Genomic DNA, 18,127 nt, shown 5'->3' on the forward strand with positions numbered 1-18,127 from the left:
GCAATATTATTGGTAGACATTGAAGCAATACTGATTGCACCAAATCCAGGAATTTCAGTGTATTCTATTGGTTGATATTGTACCATTCTATTGACTAACTACATATAGTAGTAAAGAATACTTTTTTGCATAATTTCGCACTAAAACGTTTGCACCCGCCACTGACAGCGCCTGTGATGCATTGGGAGGTAGCTCCTACCAATTTCCTAATGCTAGAACTGAACTATATTTTACCCAGAATGCAATGCAGCATAAACTGTATTGTAGTATTAGGAGAGCTATCCAGTCAGCATTTATTTGCTAACAAGCTCTGTCTTGCTGATCAGTTCAGTGAAAGCCTGAGAATATCATACGATGAACTCGAAAGAAACACAAGTTTACAAAGAGGGCGTCGTAAAACGCTATCTTCTTTGGAAAAGAGCAGCACGTTTCCAATATTCTTGGAAGAAGAGAAAGTGAGAGAGATGTACAAAGAGTTCTGCAGCAGCAAGGCAGGGACAAGAGACAGCAGAGAGCTGGATAGTTCAGTCATGAGATATGCCATGAATAGGCTTTCTAAGAGTCGAGGGTGGACAACTCACAATAGATGAGCCAAACCGATGTTCACACTCAGATATTGTTAATGTTGAAGGATTACTTTTTACTATTATTTCTGATTATTATTACCAATAAAGTGAAAAATAAAAAGCTCTCTGTAAAAACAAATTTATTATTTTTGAGCAAACAGAAATATAACAGTTTATCAAAAGTCCTACATACAAGTATAATTATGCTAATTTTAATAATAGAACTGTGCATACAATAGTCAGAATACAGTACTATCCTTATAAAACAAGTTACAACAGTACTCTAATCTAGTAAACAGTAAATCTAGCAAAATAACGAAATGAGGTCAACCACCATTGATACAATAAAGTTAAAAGTTAACACGCATATTAAAACTGATAAAACAAGGTAAGACCACTATAAAATTAACCAAAGACGTGATGAACACGTGCTGCGTATAAAAGTTATCCTAAATATGTTGCGATATACTCAATAGCTTAAGGAATGTTTCTGAATCATAGCTGTTAGAGAACACAGCGCTGTAAATAGAGACGACAGAAAGCTGACGATAACCGCCAGAACACTCCGATTTTCTGGAGAGTATTGAAGATATATTCCCAAAATGTGCCAACAAATTCATTATTAAGCAGTTGTTCCCACTACTCTAGCACATCCTATCATGGCGTGTATCATTGAGTGAAATATAGGGAACCCATGCGCCGCCATGATACGCAGGGTCCGCCCACTTGTAGTCAGGACAGTTTCTAGGTGGTTGGGCAGCACCAGCAAATTCCATAAGCTCCGCCCACAAGACCTTGACCAGATTGGTTTGTTTTCGAGCGATGTTATTATACTCGCAAGGATCAGCGTCGAGGTCAAACAAACAGGGAGAAGTGTGATTTGTGCAAGGAGGCAGGGTTGGGTCTCTAGCAGGACATTTCACAGTGAAGTTAACCGTATCTACGTCTATGCCTTCCGGTTTGTACCACGTCGAGCGGTTTAGAACCATTTCATCATATCCCAAAACCTACAATTCATACAACATTTAAGTCAAGTCAGCATACATAAAATAGATAGCCTAGTTACATGAGTACGCCAACTTGGCAGGCAGCACTGAGAGTACATAAAATAGATAGCCTAGTTACATGAGTATACCAACTTGGCAGGCAGCACTGAGAGTACATAAAATAGATAGCCTAGTTACATGAGTATACCAACTTGGCAGGCAGCACTGAGAGTACATAAAATAGATAGCCTAGTTACATGAGTACGCCAACTTGGCAGGCAGCACTCACTATGTTTCCATGACTCGCATAATCCGCATGTTTCACATAATTCGAACGATCCGCAAGTTGAGTTAAGCCGTGGTCAAACGAGCACCGAACCGACGTAGGATCGGTTCGGTTCGGAGGCTGGTTCGGTTCGTGGCACATGTCACACGGCCACCGAAGTAACTTCGCTTCCTAGATACCATACGTATAGAGACAGGACACGGTTTCATTAGTAGTTGTTATGTATTTGAGTTAAATATTTCTATTGTAAACAAAAAAACTTTGAGGAACAATTATAATTACACAGCAGATTTATCAGAAGATCGTTCGGCTGCTCAAAATAAATCACTCGATACAAATATTTTGCTAACCCTTCCCATCAACATAATTATATTTTTTTTATCAACATATGAATGTTTTTCTATGCTGAGTACATAACAAACAAAAACAGTCTTTATCATAGTACTGTGGTTTTACATAAATAAATCAGTCAACGATAGTTCATCAGGATGAATATGACACATTACTTATATTCTACACGAAAGAAAATCACAACCATTCCCCTACATTTACGCAAAACTTAAGTGCAACATCTTACATTTATGCAACACCATCACAAGTTCGGGTGAACCTTGTCGTAAATTGCTTCATGTTGTTTATTTAACGAAATAAAAGTATCGTCCCATTTCTTTTTTAACTTTACTCACACGCACGTAAGAAGAAATGTGACGCGTGCTCGCTAGAATTCTAGAATTTTAACCAGCCAATAAGAGCAAGGGTTCGGCACGAAATTTCGAGCAGTACCGAAATAGTTCGTTTCGGCCAGAAATGTCCTCAGCCGAACTTTTTATAGCTGAAAACGACGTCGTTTTGCGTCATTTAGTTCGGTTCGGTGCCCGGCTTTACTTAGCAATCGAGCGTTTCAATGAACACCTGGCGATGCGGATTTAACACCAGTACTTGACCCCATAGGTCAAGTATTAGCCTAATTAATGACTCTATAAATAGCTAAGCAGTCTTGTCACGCTTAGCTTAGTAGCGATCGTTCGTAACGTTGGCGCATTGAGACTGCTGAAATCGAAATAAAAACGACTGAAGCGTGAAAATGTTTTTAATGTAATAGCCAACGATAATCTAATGCGCATCAATCGCAAGTACCGTTTCCATTATTCGCAAACACGATGGATTCGATAAAGTTTTGCGGATCGCAAAACTCGCTTACACTGCGTTTCCATGACCCGCATAATTCGCAAATTAGAGCCAATCCGCAAGTTATCCGCGTCATGGAAACGGCATAAATCCGCAAGCTATTCGCAAGCTAAGCGAGTTTTGCAATCCGCAAAACTTTATCGAATCCATCGTGCTTGCGAATCATGGAAACGGTACTTGCGATTAATTCGCATTAGAATATCGATGGCTATTACATTAAAACCATTTTCACGCTTCAGTCGTTTTTATTTCGATTTCACCAGTCTCAATGCGCCAACGTTCCGAACGATCACTGCTAAGCTAAGCGTGACAAGACTGCTTAGTTATTTATAGATTCATTAATTAGGCTAATACTTGACCTATGGGGTCAAGTACTGGTGTTAAATCCGCATCGCCAGGTGTTCATTGAAACGCTCGATTGCTAAGTAACTCCACTTGCGGATCGTTCGAATTATCACTATGTTTCCATGACTCGCATAATCTGCATGTTTCAAATAATTCGAACGATCCGCAAGTTGAGTTACTTAGCAATCGAGCGTTTCAATGAACACCTGGCGATGCGGATTTAACACCAGTACTTGTCCCCATAGGTCAAGTATTAGCCTAATTAATGACTCTATAAATAGCTAAGCAGTCTTGTCACGCTTAGCTTAGCAGCGATCATTCGGAACGTTGGCGCATTGGGACTGGTGAAATCGAAATAATAACGACTGAAGCGTGAAAATGTTTTTAATGTAATAGCCAACAATAATCTAATGCGCATTAATCGCAAGTACCGTTTCCATGATTCGCAAGCACGATGGATTCGATAAAGTATTGCGGATCGCAAAACTCGCTTAGCTTGCGCATTTATGTGGATAGCTTGCGGATTTATGCCGTTTCCATGACGCGGATAACTTGCGGATTGGCTCTAATTTGCGAATTATGCGGGTCATGGAAACGCAGTGTATGTGAATCATACGGATTATGCGAGTCATGGAAACATAGTGTTAGCTTGCGAATTTATGCGGATAGCTTGCGGATTTATGCCGTTTCCATGACGCGGATAACTTGCGGATTGGCTCTAATTTGCGAATTATGCGGGTCATGGAAACGCAGTGACTGAGAGTACATAAAATAGATAGCCTAGTTACATGAGTATTCCAACTTGGCAGGCAGCACTGAGAGTACATAAAATAGATAGCCTAGTTAATTGAGTATACCAACTTGGCAGGCAGCACTGAGAGTACATAAAATAGATAGCCTAGTTACATGAGTATTCCAACTTGGCAGGCAGCACTGAGAGTACATAAAATAGATAGCCTAGTTACATGAGTATACCAACTTGGCAGGCAGCACTGAGAGTACATAAAATAGATAGCCTAGTTACATGAGTACGCCAACTTGGCAGGCAGCACTGAGAGTACATAAAATAGATAGCCTAGTTACATGAGTATACCAACTTGGCAGGCAGCACTGAGAGTACATAAAATAGATAGCCTAGTTACATGAGTATTCCAACTTGGCAGGCAGCACTGAGAGTACATAAAATAGATAGCCTAGTTACATGAGTATACCAACTTGGCAGGCAGCACTGAGAGTACATAAAATAGATAGCCTAGTTACATGAGTATACCAACTTGACAGGCTGCACTGAGAGTACATAAAATAGATAGCCTAGTTACATGAGTATACCAACTTGGCAGGCAGCACTGAGAGTACATAAAATAGATAGCCTAGTTACATGAGTATACCAACTTGGCAGGCAGCACTGAGAGTACATAAAATAGATAGCCTAGTTACATGAGTATACCAACTTGGCAGGCTGCACTGAGAGTACATAAAATAGATAGCCTAGTTACATGAGTATACCAACTTGGCAGGCAGCACTGAGAGTACATAAAATAGATAGCCTAGTTACATGAGTATACCAACTTGGCAGGCAGCACTGATAGTACATAAAATAGATAGCCTAGTTACATGAGTACGCCAACTTGGCAGGCAGCACTGAGAGCGTCGCGTGAGAAGCAAATGAATGCTTCAGAGCAATCATGAATAACATTAGCCATCTAGGCCAGTTCGGAACAAGCCACATAATGAGAGTAGAACAAGTGGAGATCATAGTTGCCTTTCAGATTATCATGCAGCTTCTTTGGAGCTCTCGAGTCATTTTCAATTTGTAAATACAATTGAAAGACAGTAGTTGGCCACTGAAACAATTACAAACAATATCTTTACGCCATCGTGACGGACAACAAACCCGAACCGCTAAATCTTTATGGTAGAAGTAGCTCCATGTCATTGACACAACTCACTTGGGAGCTAATGGTTTTGAATTGGTCAGTCAGCCAGATATTTGCTCGTTTTCTACCACCAGAGCATTACATTTAAGCGAAACAATATTGGTATATCACTCTATGAAGAGAGACTTTGGTTGAGTGGCATGACTCAACGAATACTCACAAAAGGGTCAAATTAAAACCGCTCTCAATGCTAGTATCATTGCCTATGAATAGTACAGGAAAAAAACTGGCCAACCGAAAGTTTTATACTAAGCCTCTGATTGGTTGATTGAATTCTACGCAAACTACGCATCACTATGAAGAACCCCCAGTTTGTACAATACTTTGGATTAACTATGTGAAGGTCTTCTAAAGCTCAGAGAATGAACAGGTTAAGCAATACGAATTCCCCAACAATTGTCATTCCGTCTACTTACTAATCTTGCTCAATAATAGAGGTATGTTCCCTTTTTTAGCAATATAAGTATGCTACTTTTTTAGTAATAGAAGTGTGCTACTTGCTCAGTAATGAATGTATGCTATTCGTTCAGTAATGGAGGGATGTTACTAGTTTAGTAATAGAGGTGTGCTACATGTTCAGGTTTAGTAATAGAGGTGTGTGCCTTGTTCAGAAATAGAGGTATGCTACATGAAAAATACATACACTCTACATGTATATGCATGCAGTAATCATAAACAACTTTTATGAAAGAAACAGATACAAACAAACAGTGCAACCACATGAGAGCACATGAAGGCAGACTTATGGTGCGTTCAGACTACAACCGCATGCAACTCACAATGTTAGGAAAAATATCATAGCTTTGGCCCTGACTGAATTACCAGATGATACACACCGACAGAGTGAGGTAGGGTTTATTGACTAGTGTATGCCTAGCGATACATCTGCAAAAGCTGTAGCCCGGGATCTTTATAAACATTACAATGTATTTAGGCTAAGATGATCGAACGGCTGCTTTATAACAAATACATCCAGTGTAGGCTAAAATGCTATTCATTTTGCTTGCAGCCAATAGAAGATAACTCCTAATTTATGGACAGGTATGGTACTAATGCTTATTGTGTAATGTATTTACAAATCTACATTTGTGGACATTATGTCATGCACGATGTTCCAGCGTGCAGCATCGGGAATTAAAAAGCGCCATAACTAAAACTTATGCCACGAGCAAACTACTCCTAACTTACACAGCGTTATCCATCTACAGATGTAGGTGTATTTGCTGTTGTTTAAACTCTTTTAATCTCTAAAGCAGAATGACTAGAGCCAAGAGTACATGTACGCCATATATAATTATACAATACATATATAATTATATAATATATATATAATTATATAATACATATGTAATTTTATACCTATACATTTTATATATAGTTATATATAATAACATACAACTAGTTTGTAATTGCCTCGAATAATAGCCCCAGTGTTCATGTCCCAGTTGACGATGAGGGTGTCACGCTTCGATTTCCCTCCTTCTGACAAAGCCTCCCACATGTCTTTTCCATACAGATTAGCCACCTAAACAAAAATATGAGATTCAGAACTTAGCAAATTCTAGTGGTGAAGTCTGATATTATATTCAAACAATTTAATTTGATGAGAGGAGAGGAGATAATTGCTGTGCTTTGGGACCACATCATCATATGCTTTTAGCAACAGTTGACCGATGTGACTAACACATGAACTATAGATGAAGCTATGGAAGATATCTACGCCGCTTTGCCTAGACATTACATAAACTCACAAGAAAAAGAATTGAAATCAGATTTAAGGCCAGAAGTAATGCTTAGCTTTCATCAAAATAACCTATAGGTAAGAATGTTTGACGCGCTAGCATGCTAAAGGTATGAATGTTTGACGCGCTAGCATGCTAAAGGTAAGAATGTTTGATGCGCTAGCATGCTATAGGTAAGAATGTTTGACGCGCTAGCATGCTATAGGTAAGAATGTTTAACGCGCTAGCATGCTATAGGTAAGAATGTTTGACGCGCTAGCATGCTATAGGTAAGAATGTTTGACGCGCTAGCATGCTGTAGAAAATCTGTCTTGCGGTATGGTTTTAAAAAAATGTACATTTTTGTTATTAAAGGTGAGAGTTTCGTTTTATTGGCGAAGCAGGCCAATACAATGGTCAAATTTTTTTTTTCATGCCTTGTGGTCTACATTAGAATTGTGATCTCTCGCTCTTTTGTTAATTCTAATACTTATTTCCAATAGGACAAAAAAACAAATTCAAAACTGTCATCAGTTTTTGCCTTTCCCATGAATCAAGACTGTCATTTCCTCAGCTACGCACCGCTCGCCTCTAATACCGACTGAACTATCAATCAAGCCTGATTTGAGCCTGAGAAGGTGTTTGACTTATGCAGCAGGGACAGGCCAAATCAGAATTTTTAAACCAAACTTCAGACCTCGACTTACACGCCGAGTCGACTTGCACACCGTAATTTACAGTACATGACCAGTATGTTTACGAGTGTCTCATCCTAGTAATAGTAGGAAGTAAAAAGTTAGATGTTTGACAGGAAAGAGTCATACAGAGTGACGTAATATTCCATCCTTGTCAGCAGTACAAGTCAGCGATTCAAGTATCAGTCAACTCTGTCAAGTACAACTGGTGGCAGACTAAGTGTTACCGACAGCGGGCTGACTGATAAAAAGTGGTTACAAATAGCTAACATATGAATACCTTGGGTGGAGAGCCGGTGACTGCATGTAGAATTGTTGGGAGCCAGTCAGTGACATGCATTAGTCCAGAAAAGGTGTAACCAGTCTGCTTGAGAAGACGACTCCAAATAAAGGCTGGCGCTCTCACTCCACCCTGCCAGTATGACGCTTTGGCACCCCTAAAGAACAGAGAAGCCTCACATTTAGTGACCTATTATTACCTTAAAACAGGTTAACTGAGCAAGTACAGTAGACGCACCTACGATGTAAACAATCTGTTCTGAGAACGTTTACATTATCGGGACTTGTAAATTGCCTGCCTAATCCATTCCATGATCTTCCCAAACTTACCCCTTTGGACCTTTGAAAAGAAAAAACTAGATTTAACTATTCAATTAAATGACTGTACAATAACTGTAGCATTATTGGTTTGCATCGACAACTTTTCTACTGTTTCTTTTAACCTTCACTTAGTTCAGGGTCCATGATTATGGTAATTCTATGTTAAAGGTTGACTTGCATTAAAGTTCACATTACAGTTATTTGGTATCAAAAGATTCACCATGTCTTACTCTGTTGTGTTGTAGGTGCCAAATATGTAAAAATGTGATTACAAGCTCTTAAAAGCTCAAAAACGAAAAGCCACCGTAGATTGGAATCTGTTTATTTCTCTGACGTAGTCATGGCAGTTTGGTTATTGTCTTGTCACGTGATGTTCTCACGTGAATTGAAAGACCAATAAAAAGCTCAATATAAACTTATCGTAGCACTAGTTTATGACAAACACTTCGGGTTTTACCGAAGACCCCGTATCAAATATAGATGCTCGCTACTTTACAGTTTTGTTTCGGTTTGGTCTAATCGGCAAGTCGTAATCTGATCATGTGAACCAATACTTCGCAAATAATTTCTGCAGCACTTTTCGATTATCACAAGTGACCAACAGGCTCGTCATGATTATCAGACAATGATATGTACTCCTTCAAGCTAGAGCTAAAAAATTAAACGAATTTTTACGGCAAGTTATAAGATATTACTGCTAAAAGTGACAGCATTACAATGACAATAAAACAGACGCGTAAGAACAGTAGACATAGTTTTATTGAATGCGTGAAGTATATTTGTGAAAATATTTCGACGAATAAGGCTGCATGAAAGTGTAAACAGAAACCATCTCTCACAACTACATCACATTTGAGCCGTTTTGGAAAGAGAATCCAAACTACGGCGGTCTCGTGTGGCTGCGATTTTCTGTTAGTTTTTGAGCTTTTAAGAGCTTGTAATCACATTTCCACATATTTGGCACCTACAACACAACAGAGTAAGGCACGGTGAATCTTTTGATACCAAATAACTGTAATGTGAATTTTGTTGCAAGTCAACCTTTAAGTTAAGAGAAGCGCACACCTTTGATGTCAATTGATATCAACTTTTTAATTTTTTCTACACATCAAGATTAATGCTACAAAAAAAAGTATCTTATACGTCTAAAATAAAACAACAATATATTTTTACTATAATAAGAGTGGTCTCTGTCCGTCCACCTGTTCAAAGCCAGAGTTAATTAAAGGTTATGATAAAAGATTGCTTTCAACTGGACTCCAACTTGTGACATTCAGATTGATAGGCCAACACTCTAGCACCGGCAGCTATTGACTGCCTTCAAGTATAATTAAATTTGAGAACTTGCACTGGTTTAATGCTTTATACGTTATACAGAATCTCTTACGTATTCAGAAAATTTTTTTTACAAAAATTGTTTACATTACATTAAGTGGAATTTATGTAAAAGGTCTACGTTATAGGATCATATACTGTACTTGTAGACAATATTCATTGTATGCATTATAATATATTACCGTAGAGGCCAGTTGCTCGCATAGTTATAGGATATGCCAGCAGGAGGGCCGCCATTATCGGAGGCGAATATGATGATGCTGTTGTCCAGCATTCCTTCCTCCTCCAAGGTCCTCGTCAGGTTCCCAATCGATTCATCTAGCAGATATGTCATTGCTGCAGTACGTAATAATGATAAGTTTGTCATTGCTGCAGTACATAATAATGATAAGTATGTCATTGTTAGAGCACATAATAATGATAGCTATGCCACTGCTACAGTACACAATAATGATAGCTATGCCACTGCTAGAGCACATAACAATGATAGCTATATCGTTGCTGAAGTATAGTGATACCTATGCCACTGCTGCAGCACATCACAATGGTACAAGTGTATAGATCATTGATACCAATATATCCCAATAAGAAAGACTAACATAGTAATTCTGTGGTAAACTAGTGACAGAAACGTAATATTAAGAGACCAGAATTGAGAGTAGACATCATTGCTGCAGAGGGCAGTAGTAGAACCAACATGTGTTCACAACAAACAGTTATTCTGCATCTAAAATTGTTAACAGTATGCTATTCTCCACTCAAGCCCAACTACAGACAAACTCTAGATATGGCTCACATGCACCAAGGGGTAATATTTGGAGGAAAGGAACCATTATCGGAGGCCTACAGGAAGTGCTGACTATGTTGGTGAACTCAACAAGCCGTAGGAACTCAACAAACATTTTAGGATATCGAAGCAGTAGTGTTAGACAACTGCTTTGATATCCTACAATTACTCTGAGGAATGCCAACTTTAATTTAGTCTGGGAGATTTGAGCTAAATTTTGTGGGAAAATAAATACTTCACCTACCTGCGAAGCGCCTGCGGCCCTCGTGGTTGATGTATTTGAATTTATCAATAATTGCCTGAGGTGCCTCCAATTCTTCACGCACAGAGGTTGGCTGGTTACTGCCAAACCCGCTGTGCACGGCTTGGTGAGCCATGTAGAGGAACAGTGGCTAAAATTTATTAAAATGATCAAAATTAAGAAGGTAAAACAGGGATGACTGTTAGCGTAGAATGACAATACTGCCTGTGACTTGTGATATACGCAAACATTCACTAACGTATCAACACTGAGATGATTCATCACATTTCACAGATGAGGACATATGCAGTTCTCATATCTCAGATCCGTTCATGTTTCACCATAAGTGTTGTGTGAGGAATTAAACTATTATTACCGCTATCAGAGCAGTATGCTGCGTGTCTAGATATACAAATTTTACAAACATAATATACGCAATATTTCACACAAAAATTACTGATGTATCAAGTTGAAACATTAATGTTTAAATACACAAAAATTTAAAGGCTGAAAACATCTTTATATATTGTTCCAGGTAACAACTTGTTTATTTTAATGGTTTTGATAAACCAATGAAAAAGCATGACAAGAAATAAGAACGTGTCATAAACATTAAGGAACCAATTTTAGTTTCCAATTTTTCCTCAAATGGTCGAAAATCAAATCAGCGTAGAGTAACAGCCAAATCAAATATCAACATGATCAAATCTTAAATAATCACCAGGGATTTACAAACAAATTTCCAATCACCATACCTGAGACTCCCGCCTCGTAATATTTGACAGTGAGATTAAAGACAGCAAAGCACTGCATCAGTCAAATATTATAATACTCCATAACAAACTGCTAGAGTAAACAATATTCCATTAAATATTGTTGTTATTATTATCAAAACTGTCCTATTTATTAGAGCAAATTATATAAATAAATTAATTTAATTACAATATACAGTATTTTATTATTTTCCCACTCCAAAATCCAGCAATATGCAGCAAGAGAACAGATGAAGTAGAAACTACATGTAACAACCAATAGCTGATAGAAAGATGGATACATCTGGATCTTCTTCTATTGACAACCTAGCTTCTACCGTTGAAGACAATGCAAACAGTTGAACTTTATAGAATTAAACATTATTATTATAAAATATAACAGTTTGTCACGTGGACAACCAATGCTTTTTGAGTAGAATGCACCGCAAGTAGTAGTTCATAGGGTTGATCAGAGCTCAATGTGCACAAAAGCGCCTTATTTCCACCTCAGACGGATTACGCTAGAAGCAAAGATATTCTGAATCAGAACCTTGACATGACATTAAAAGATCATGAAAGATGCCACTAATTGACATAATTACACTTACTGTTTATTGTTAGTCCAGCCTATTTAACTCATTCGCGACCATCATGGGTCACCTATTTTGGTAGCTAGGCTACCGGACACACGTTATCTCACCTTTGAACTTTACTCATTCCATGGATAGTCATTTCTAAGTTATTAAAGTATTAAAGAAAGTTTTTGATTGGTTATGTAAAATCAATGTTGCTAATCAGAAAAAATCAAAAAACTTGTCAAATCATATTGTCTGCAATAGTTATAATGCATATACTAAACCTACGCTTGCAACAGTTATAATGAATATACTAAACCTATGCTGAGATCAACAACTGAAACTAGAAAATATAATGGCAACATCAAGCTTAATCGATTGCGATTTTCTGTTGACGCTGGTAGTGAATATGCAGTCAGAAGAGGTAAGACAGTGGAGGAATGCTTAAATCAAATTCAAAAATTAACTTTTTCTTTTAAAATTATCATCAAAATTTAATTCTGCTGATTTGAGTTGTTTTAATAAAAAAAGCCTTTTATAGTGAGTGAGTCACGCGTATCTGGGGCAAATCACATGGGAATTAGTTGGTTGTGAATGAGTTAAGAAAGATGATGAACTAAAGGAGAGGAATCCACACTCACTCTGAGTCACCTCACTTACTTGCAGGCAATGCATAGGTATGCAGCAACTAACCGTTGACTGGTTGTGCTCTCTGACGATCTCCTGAGCCCGTTCTGTGTACAGATATGTGCTGTACGTACCGTTATCCTTTACATCTAAGCTCAGGTTGTCTCTGAAGTCATATCCGTCTTTGCCGCTCTACAGTTATCATCAGTTACCATTACAGTTTCATAGAAGTAAGCAACAAATACTGCTTATTATAGTGTCATTATGGTTCTCTCATCTGCTAGCAATAGCGCTATTGGGGCTCAGCACTCTCGATAAGGCTGATTCACACTATATTCAAACACACATCTGTAATACCAATGTTCACACTATGACAAACCCATCCTCGTTTACATCAGTGAATATTCCACGGCATAGCATTCTCATACAATGTGGTCATCAAAACGATGAAGTGGTAGTCCCGCAGCAAATATCACGAGAGGTGCTATAGATCAAGCAATCCGAGACAGCCAATAACCATCCCCGAAGTGGTGTATATTACACAGACTGTCGCAGATGCTCAGCAAAATATCGGAAAACTTTGATAGCTGCACTATTTCCTGACATATCTGCCTTGCCTTGCAATTCCATCGGTCTACAGTGCATATAGTTGAATAATCACCAAGAGACCACCCACAACATACAGCAAGACGGTATCAACCAGCCTTCATAATTTGAGTTGATTTTTGCACAAAGCATTCATAACTGAATTTTAGCAAGTGACAGATGAAGCGGGTGCTCCGCTGCTCTAACCACTAAATTACCCTCGTATTACCTCTGTTTTAGCCCAGCAGAAGCACCTGTGGTCATAATATGACTCATGCGAAGTGAGATATCCATAGAAAGTGTCAAAGCCTCGATAAAGGGGAGTTAACTCCTTGGCAAAAAACCCCTGGTGCCATTTACCTACAAAAGCGATTTTGAGATTAATCTTAACGGTAATTATATTATGAGCTAGCTTTCCATAGATATCGTTTATGAATACCCAGAGACAGGCCTCCCAAACAAGCAAAACGAGAGAACTTACCAACAATATTAGTGGAATAGCCGAGGGGCTTGAGATACTGTGGCATAATTGTCTCATTCAAGCCAAGGCCAAAGGGCGTTGTCTCAGTGATGACAAACCTCTGGAGGCCTGTAGCAGAAATGATGGCATAACTACGTGTATATTAGTATTATTATATTAGTATTAAATAAACTAATTAAAATAATTTAATTAAACTAATTAAATAACCTATTTAAAATTGCTCATAGCTTGTTACGTGATGTTTAATAGGCTGAACGCCGAGAAAAATGAGCTCAAAAAAGCCCGATTTTATTACAAGCTAGTGTTATTATCGCGCTTTTTTGAGTTCATTTTTAAATGTGCAATGTTAAATAGCTCATCTACCTTTCAGAAAAGACTGAAATTATTTTGAAGGCTGAATTTCGATAATAATGGGTTTTAAGACACACATCTCTATCATTCTAAATCGAAATAAACATGCCCAACTTCCGTTCCTAAAAAGCTAGGCTACGTCACATATTTAGGGGCGGAGCTTGTTGTGCCAATCGTGTTGTTTTCGAGACCGATATAAAAACGCTGTAAAAAAGCCTTCTTTACTCTGAAAGTTAGAGGACCAATCTTCATTTTGAGTACAAAATCGGAATCAGCGTGTCTGATTTACCTATAAGATATGATAAAAGTTGTATGTGACAGTTATGAATGAAATTTAAACTTTATATTATGTTACATCACAAAAGTATAGCGTACCAAAGGTTTTGTCATCGAGTCTCTTGCATGAAGGTAAGAACTCCATACAGTACTGTACATAATAATGTTATATTCTGTTGCAGATCATAACCATTAAATAGGTATTTGTTACTTTGTGAGCATATGTGGTGAATTAGAACAATTAATTACACATTTGTTATCGTAATATCTTGTTTTAGGTAGTTGTTCTGAGGGTGGGCAATGGAGTAATTTGTATTTAGGTACTTTATACCAGAAAACTTGCTTTGAGATATGAAAGAATTGACAAATGAGCTCAAACCCGAAACGCATCAAGCGCATATGTCGAGGTATCTAACTAGCAACAGACTGTACCTAGCTGCATAGGGTGCCTGCCAGTCAACAATGCTCCTCTAGTAGGGCTACATAGATGCATTGTATAGTAGTTGTTAAGGGTTATTCCCTCTCGTGACAGCTTGTCAATATTTGGGGTGGGAATCTGCGGTGAGCCATGCAGGCTGACATCATTCCATCCCTGGAACAGCAATACATGTACAGAAATTTAACATCTTAAAACGACTCAACCTTCAAATATACAGTAATTCCTCTTTACTTCATGGTTAGCCTTTCCAGCTTCAGCACTTCGCAAGGTAAAAAATACTCCTTAATAAATTAAAAATGAAAGAATAAAAAATAACTACAATACATAATCTATCATATAGATCTATATCATAATTATATCTATATCATAATCTGGCCCAGTGTGATCCCCAATGAGCATCATTGTGATAGCAGTCACAGCGGCTCGCAGTTTTCCTGTTATGATTTGAAAAGTCAACAACTGACAATAAAAGATAAGTATTGTATAATATATTACATTAAATGTATTATATATTACATCCTAATATAGGTAATCTAGGTCAGGCATCAACACCTGATCAGTTTGTCAAGTTGTATATTTAAGAATGTTTCTTCACTTCATTACCACCATAAATTAAGTCAACTCATGAAGTTCAATCAATTATGAAAACAGTGATGAAAGATATGCATAAAGCCTCAGACTAAACCATAAAATAGCTTTCCTACTAGCTGTACTGCTATAGAACCTACTTGATGGTCAGAAATAAATAATACGCAATGGCGTAGCATAAATGCTAATGACTGCTAAAATAAAGTTGAATAATTTATAATGTTACAAATATGATAGAGTAAGAAATCTTTGCTAAAATCGGTACTATAATCCATCTATATATATATTTCTCAAAGTCTATGTGTTACTCTGTGATTCTGTACTGCAGTGTGTCCAGCTACAGCTTTTAAAATATTGGAATGAAGAATCCGTATCGCAGAAAATTTGATCTCAAAATAACCCGTTTGCCAGGCAAATACCCTACCAATTTAGCTGCGCGAGATTGATGAATACATTAGGCAATATATGTCGCTATGTGGGTAAAAACACGCCACCACTCTCCGTCACGACGCAACATGATTTTATGCTTGCTCTCCCTGAGAGAAAGTAGTTAGCTCTAATTAGTAAGTTTAAACTCAAATTAGCCATTGGCAATGTGCCACGCTAATGGCAAGTGGTAGGCAACTACATTACCTCTAATTGTTTATAAGCTGATTTATAACACCCATGCAACACCGGGACTTTTGCTAGTCTTTACTATAATAGGACCCGTGTCCGTCCGTATATCCAAAGCTACTGTGAACGGCAAGAATTTAATTTCAACTGCATTTGAACTCATAAAATTCAGCTTGCTAGACCACTACTCTAACACCTGTGCCATTGGATAAACTTCCATCATTTTGGAATAGTTGTACGTATAGTTATTACACCTGACGATCACTAACGGCACACTAGATTGTCTTGGTACTAGTGTGTATGTGTGTAATGTATGTATGTGTAATGTGTATGGTCCTCTATCTGTTGAGCTTTTATCTACGAAATTTGTTCAAGCTCTAGCATTGTTGTTTACGGTCTCATGTAGACTATGATCCTCATGTTACAAGTGTGTACTAAGTCTTTAATCACCTGATTTTAGACAATTTTCCAGATTCAGGCTGCGAATGAACTGTGAAATTGTCTCTCAAGCTCAAATTTAACCAGATTTGTGATAAGAATAGGGTTGAAGTTTAGACAGATTAAGTGAATCAGAGCTTAGAGACAATGACAAAGCCTGATACAGTATTCAAACAAATTGCACACAATCAAACTGGGTTTATTGATGAAGAAATTAGAATAGTAAAATTGAGGATGCAAAATCGGCATTTTTTTCTTAAATTCTAATGATGATGTAAGTAGTTTCTGGCAAAACAAGAGGATGCCAATGGAACATGTGAATTCTTTGCATAAATGCTATCCTACAACTTATCTGTGCAAAAACTAATGCTGTCCTTAATTGAAATGTACAAAAAATGAGGCGTTCTATAAAACTATTGCATAAAAACCCTCATAAGAAATAACTGGACAAAACTGCTTACCAGATCATCAGCTAGAATGAAGATAATGTTGGGTCTTTGAGAGGCTTTTCCAGCAGCGATTGACAAAAAACTAAGAAAAGCTACTAAAAATATTCCGTAAAATTGGCGAATGGGTGGCATTTCCAAACTGAGTCCGCAGCAGGTCCAACTCTAGGTTCTTTCTAAAATGTAACGCCACTGGCGCATTACTTTGCTGATGAATTTATTCTGCAAAGAATGTTACATTGTAACTTCTAGTTTTTGATGTTTAGAATTATTCTGATAATTTGCACATTAAAACCAAGTTTAATCCTAAATCCTAGAAACAGATATTATTCTCGTGTGACTGCTATAAATATGTGCTGTATTAACTAAAAAAAACTTAATAGGCCTATAGTGGAAATGGCGTTAAAATAATTAAACCTAGTGAATTTTTTTGAATTTCATTGCATCCAGTCAGCTGAAGACTAGTAAAACTTTAGGTTAAATTTCTTTTTCTCTAAGGGCAGTTGGAAATTTGCAATTTATACCATAGAGGGTATGAAAGACAAGACACCAAAAAAGACTTCTAACGAGGATTGGAGCATGCGATAGGTATTCATTTAATTTCAAACCTAATTTTAAACTCTCAATTATCTTCTATATGCTCAAAAATGTCATTGGCTGAGTCAAACTGAATACAAGCATGACTACCAGCGTGATGCATGCTGCACGGATGATCGATGCAAGTGATGAGTAAAATAGTTTTTAAAACTAACCAAATGATGAGCTTATGAATTATCTCACAAACACTGAAAGTGTTTGCAAGCTACAAGCATAATATAAAATTAGTTAAGAGTTGCAAACTCTTTTATAGCTACGAAACAATTACGCTAACTGTTACGGAAAGTCACAATGTTGAAATACCCTTCAATGGTGCTCGTAGAAAATATTGTGTTGCACTGTAAGCCTATGGCTGCTAGAAAAACACGCGACGAGCCTCGTAGAATAATAGAAGCAGCGTATAGCTAAGTATTCTCGGCATAGTCAAGGAGCCCAGGCCACCCAAAGTATTTACATCCGCCTGCGTCCCAACGAACAATAAATAATTGGTGTGGCTAATTTGGTATCACATGAAGCAGCAATTTAGCTCAACAAATTTTAGGGCTACAACGTTAGGTAGCCTAGCGAGTCCTTCTACGCAATAGCTCACACCACTTCCTCATTACCCCCCCCCCACACACCCACAAGTAATAGATGTCTTCAAAGGTGAACTGAAAGCATTTATCCTTAT

General features: G+C 37.7%; 1 protein-coding gene across 1 annotated transcript; it reads right to left on the minus strand.

Annotated features, from left to right (window-relative positions):
• Positions 1-689: 689 nt before the first annotated feature.
• Positions 690-17,790, minus strand: LOC137387341 (arylsulfatase J-like). The gene is made up of 11 exons (XM_068073731.1): positions 17,761-17,790; positions 16,876-17,036; positions 14,767-14,926; positions 13,708-13,815; positions 13,456-13,586; positions 12,708-12,833; positions 10,691-10,838; positions 9,842-9,995; positions 8,005-8,161; positions 6,705-6,833; positions 690-1,573 (listed from the first exon to the last, which is right to left on the minus strand). Exons 2-11 carry the CDS (start codon positions 16,993-16,995, stop codon positions 1,211-1,213), a joined length of 1,596 nt encoding a protein of 531 aa, XP_067929832.1. The 5' UTR covers positions 16,996-17,036; positions 17,761-17,790; the 3' UTR covers positions 690-1,210.
• Between the last annotated feature and the right edge of the window lie 337 nt (positions 17,791-18,127).

This window comes from Watersipora subatra, chromosome 2 (genome assembly GCF_963576615.1).
Source record: "Watersipora subatra chromosome 2, tzWatSuba1.1, whole genome shotgun sequence".
NCBI classification, from domain to species: Eukaryota; Metazoa; Bryozoa; class Gymnolaemata; order Cheilostomatida; family Watersiporidae; genus Watersipora; species Watersipora subatra.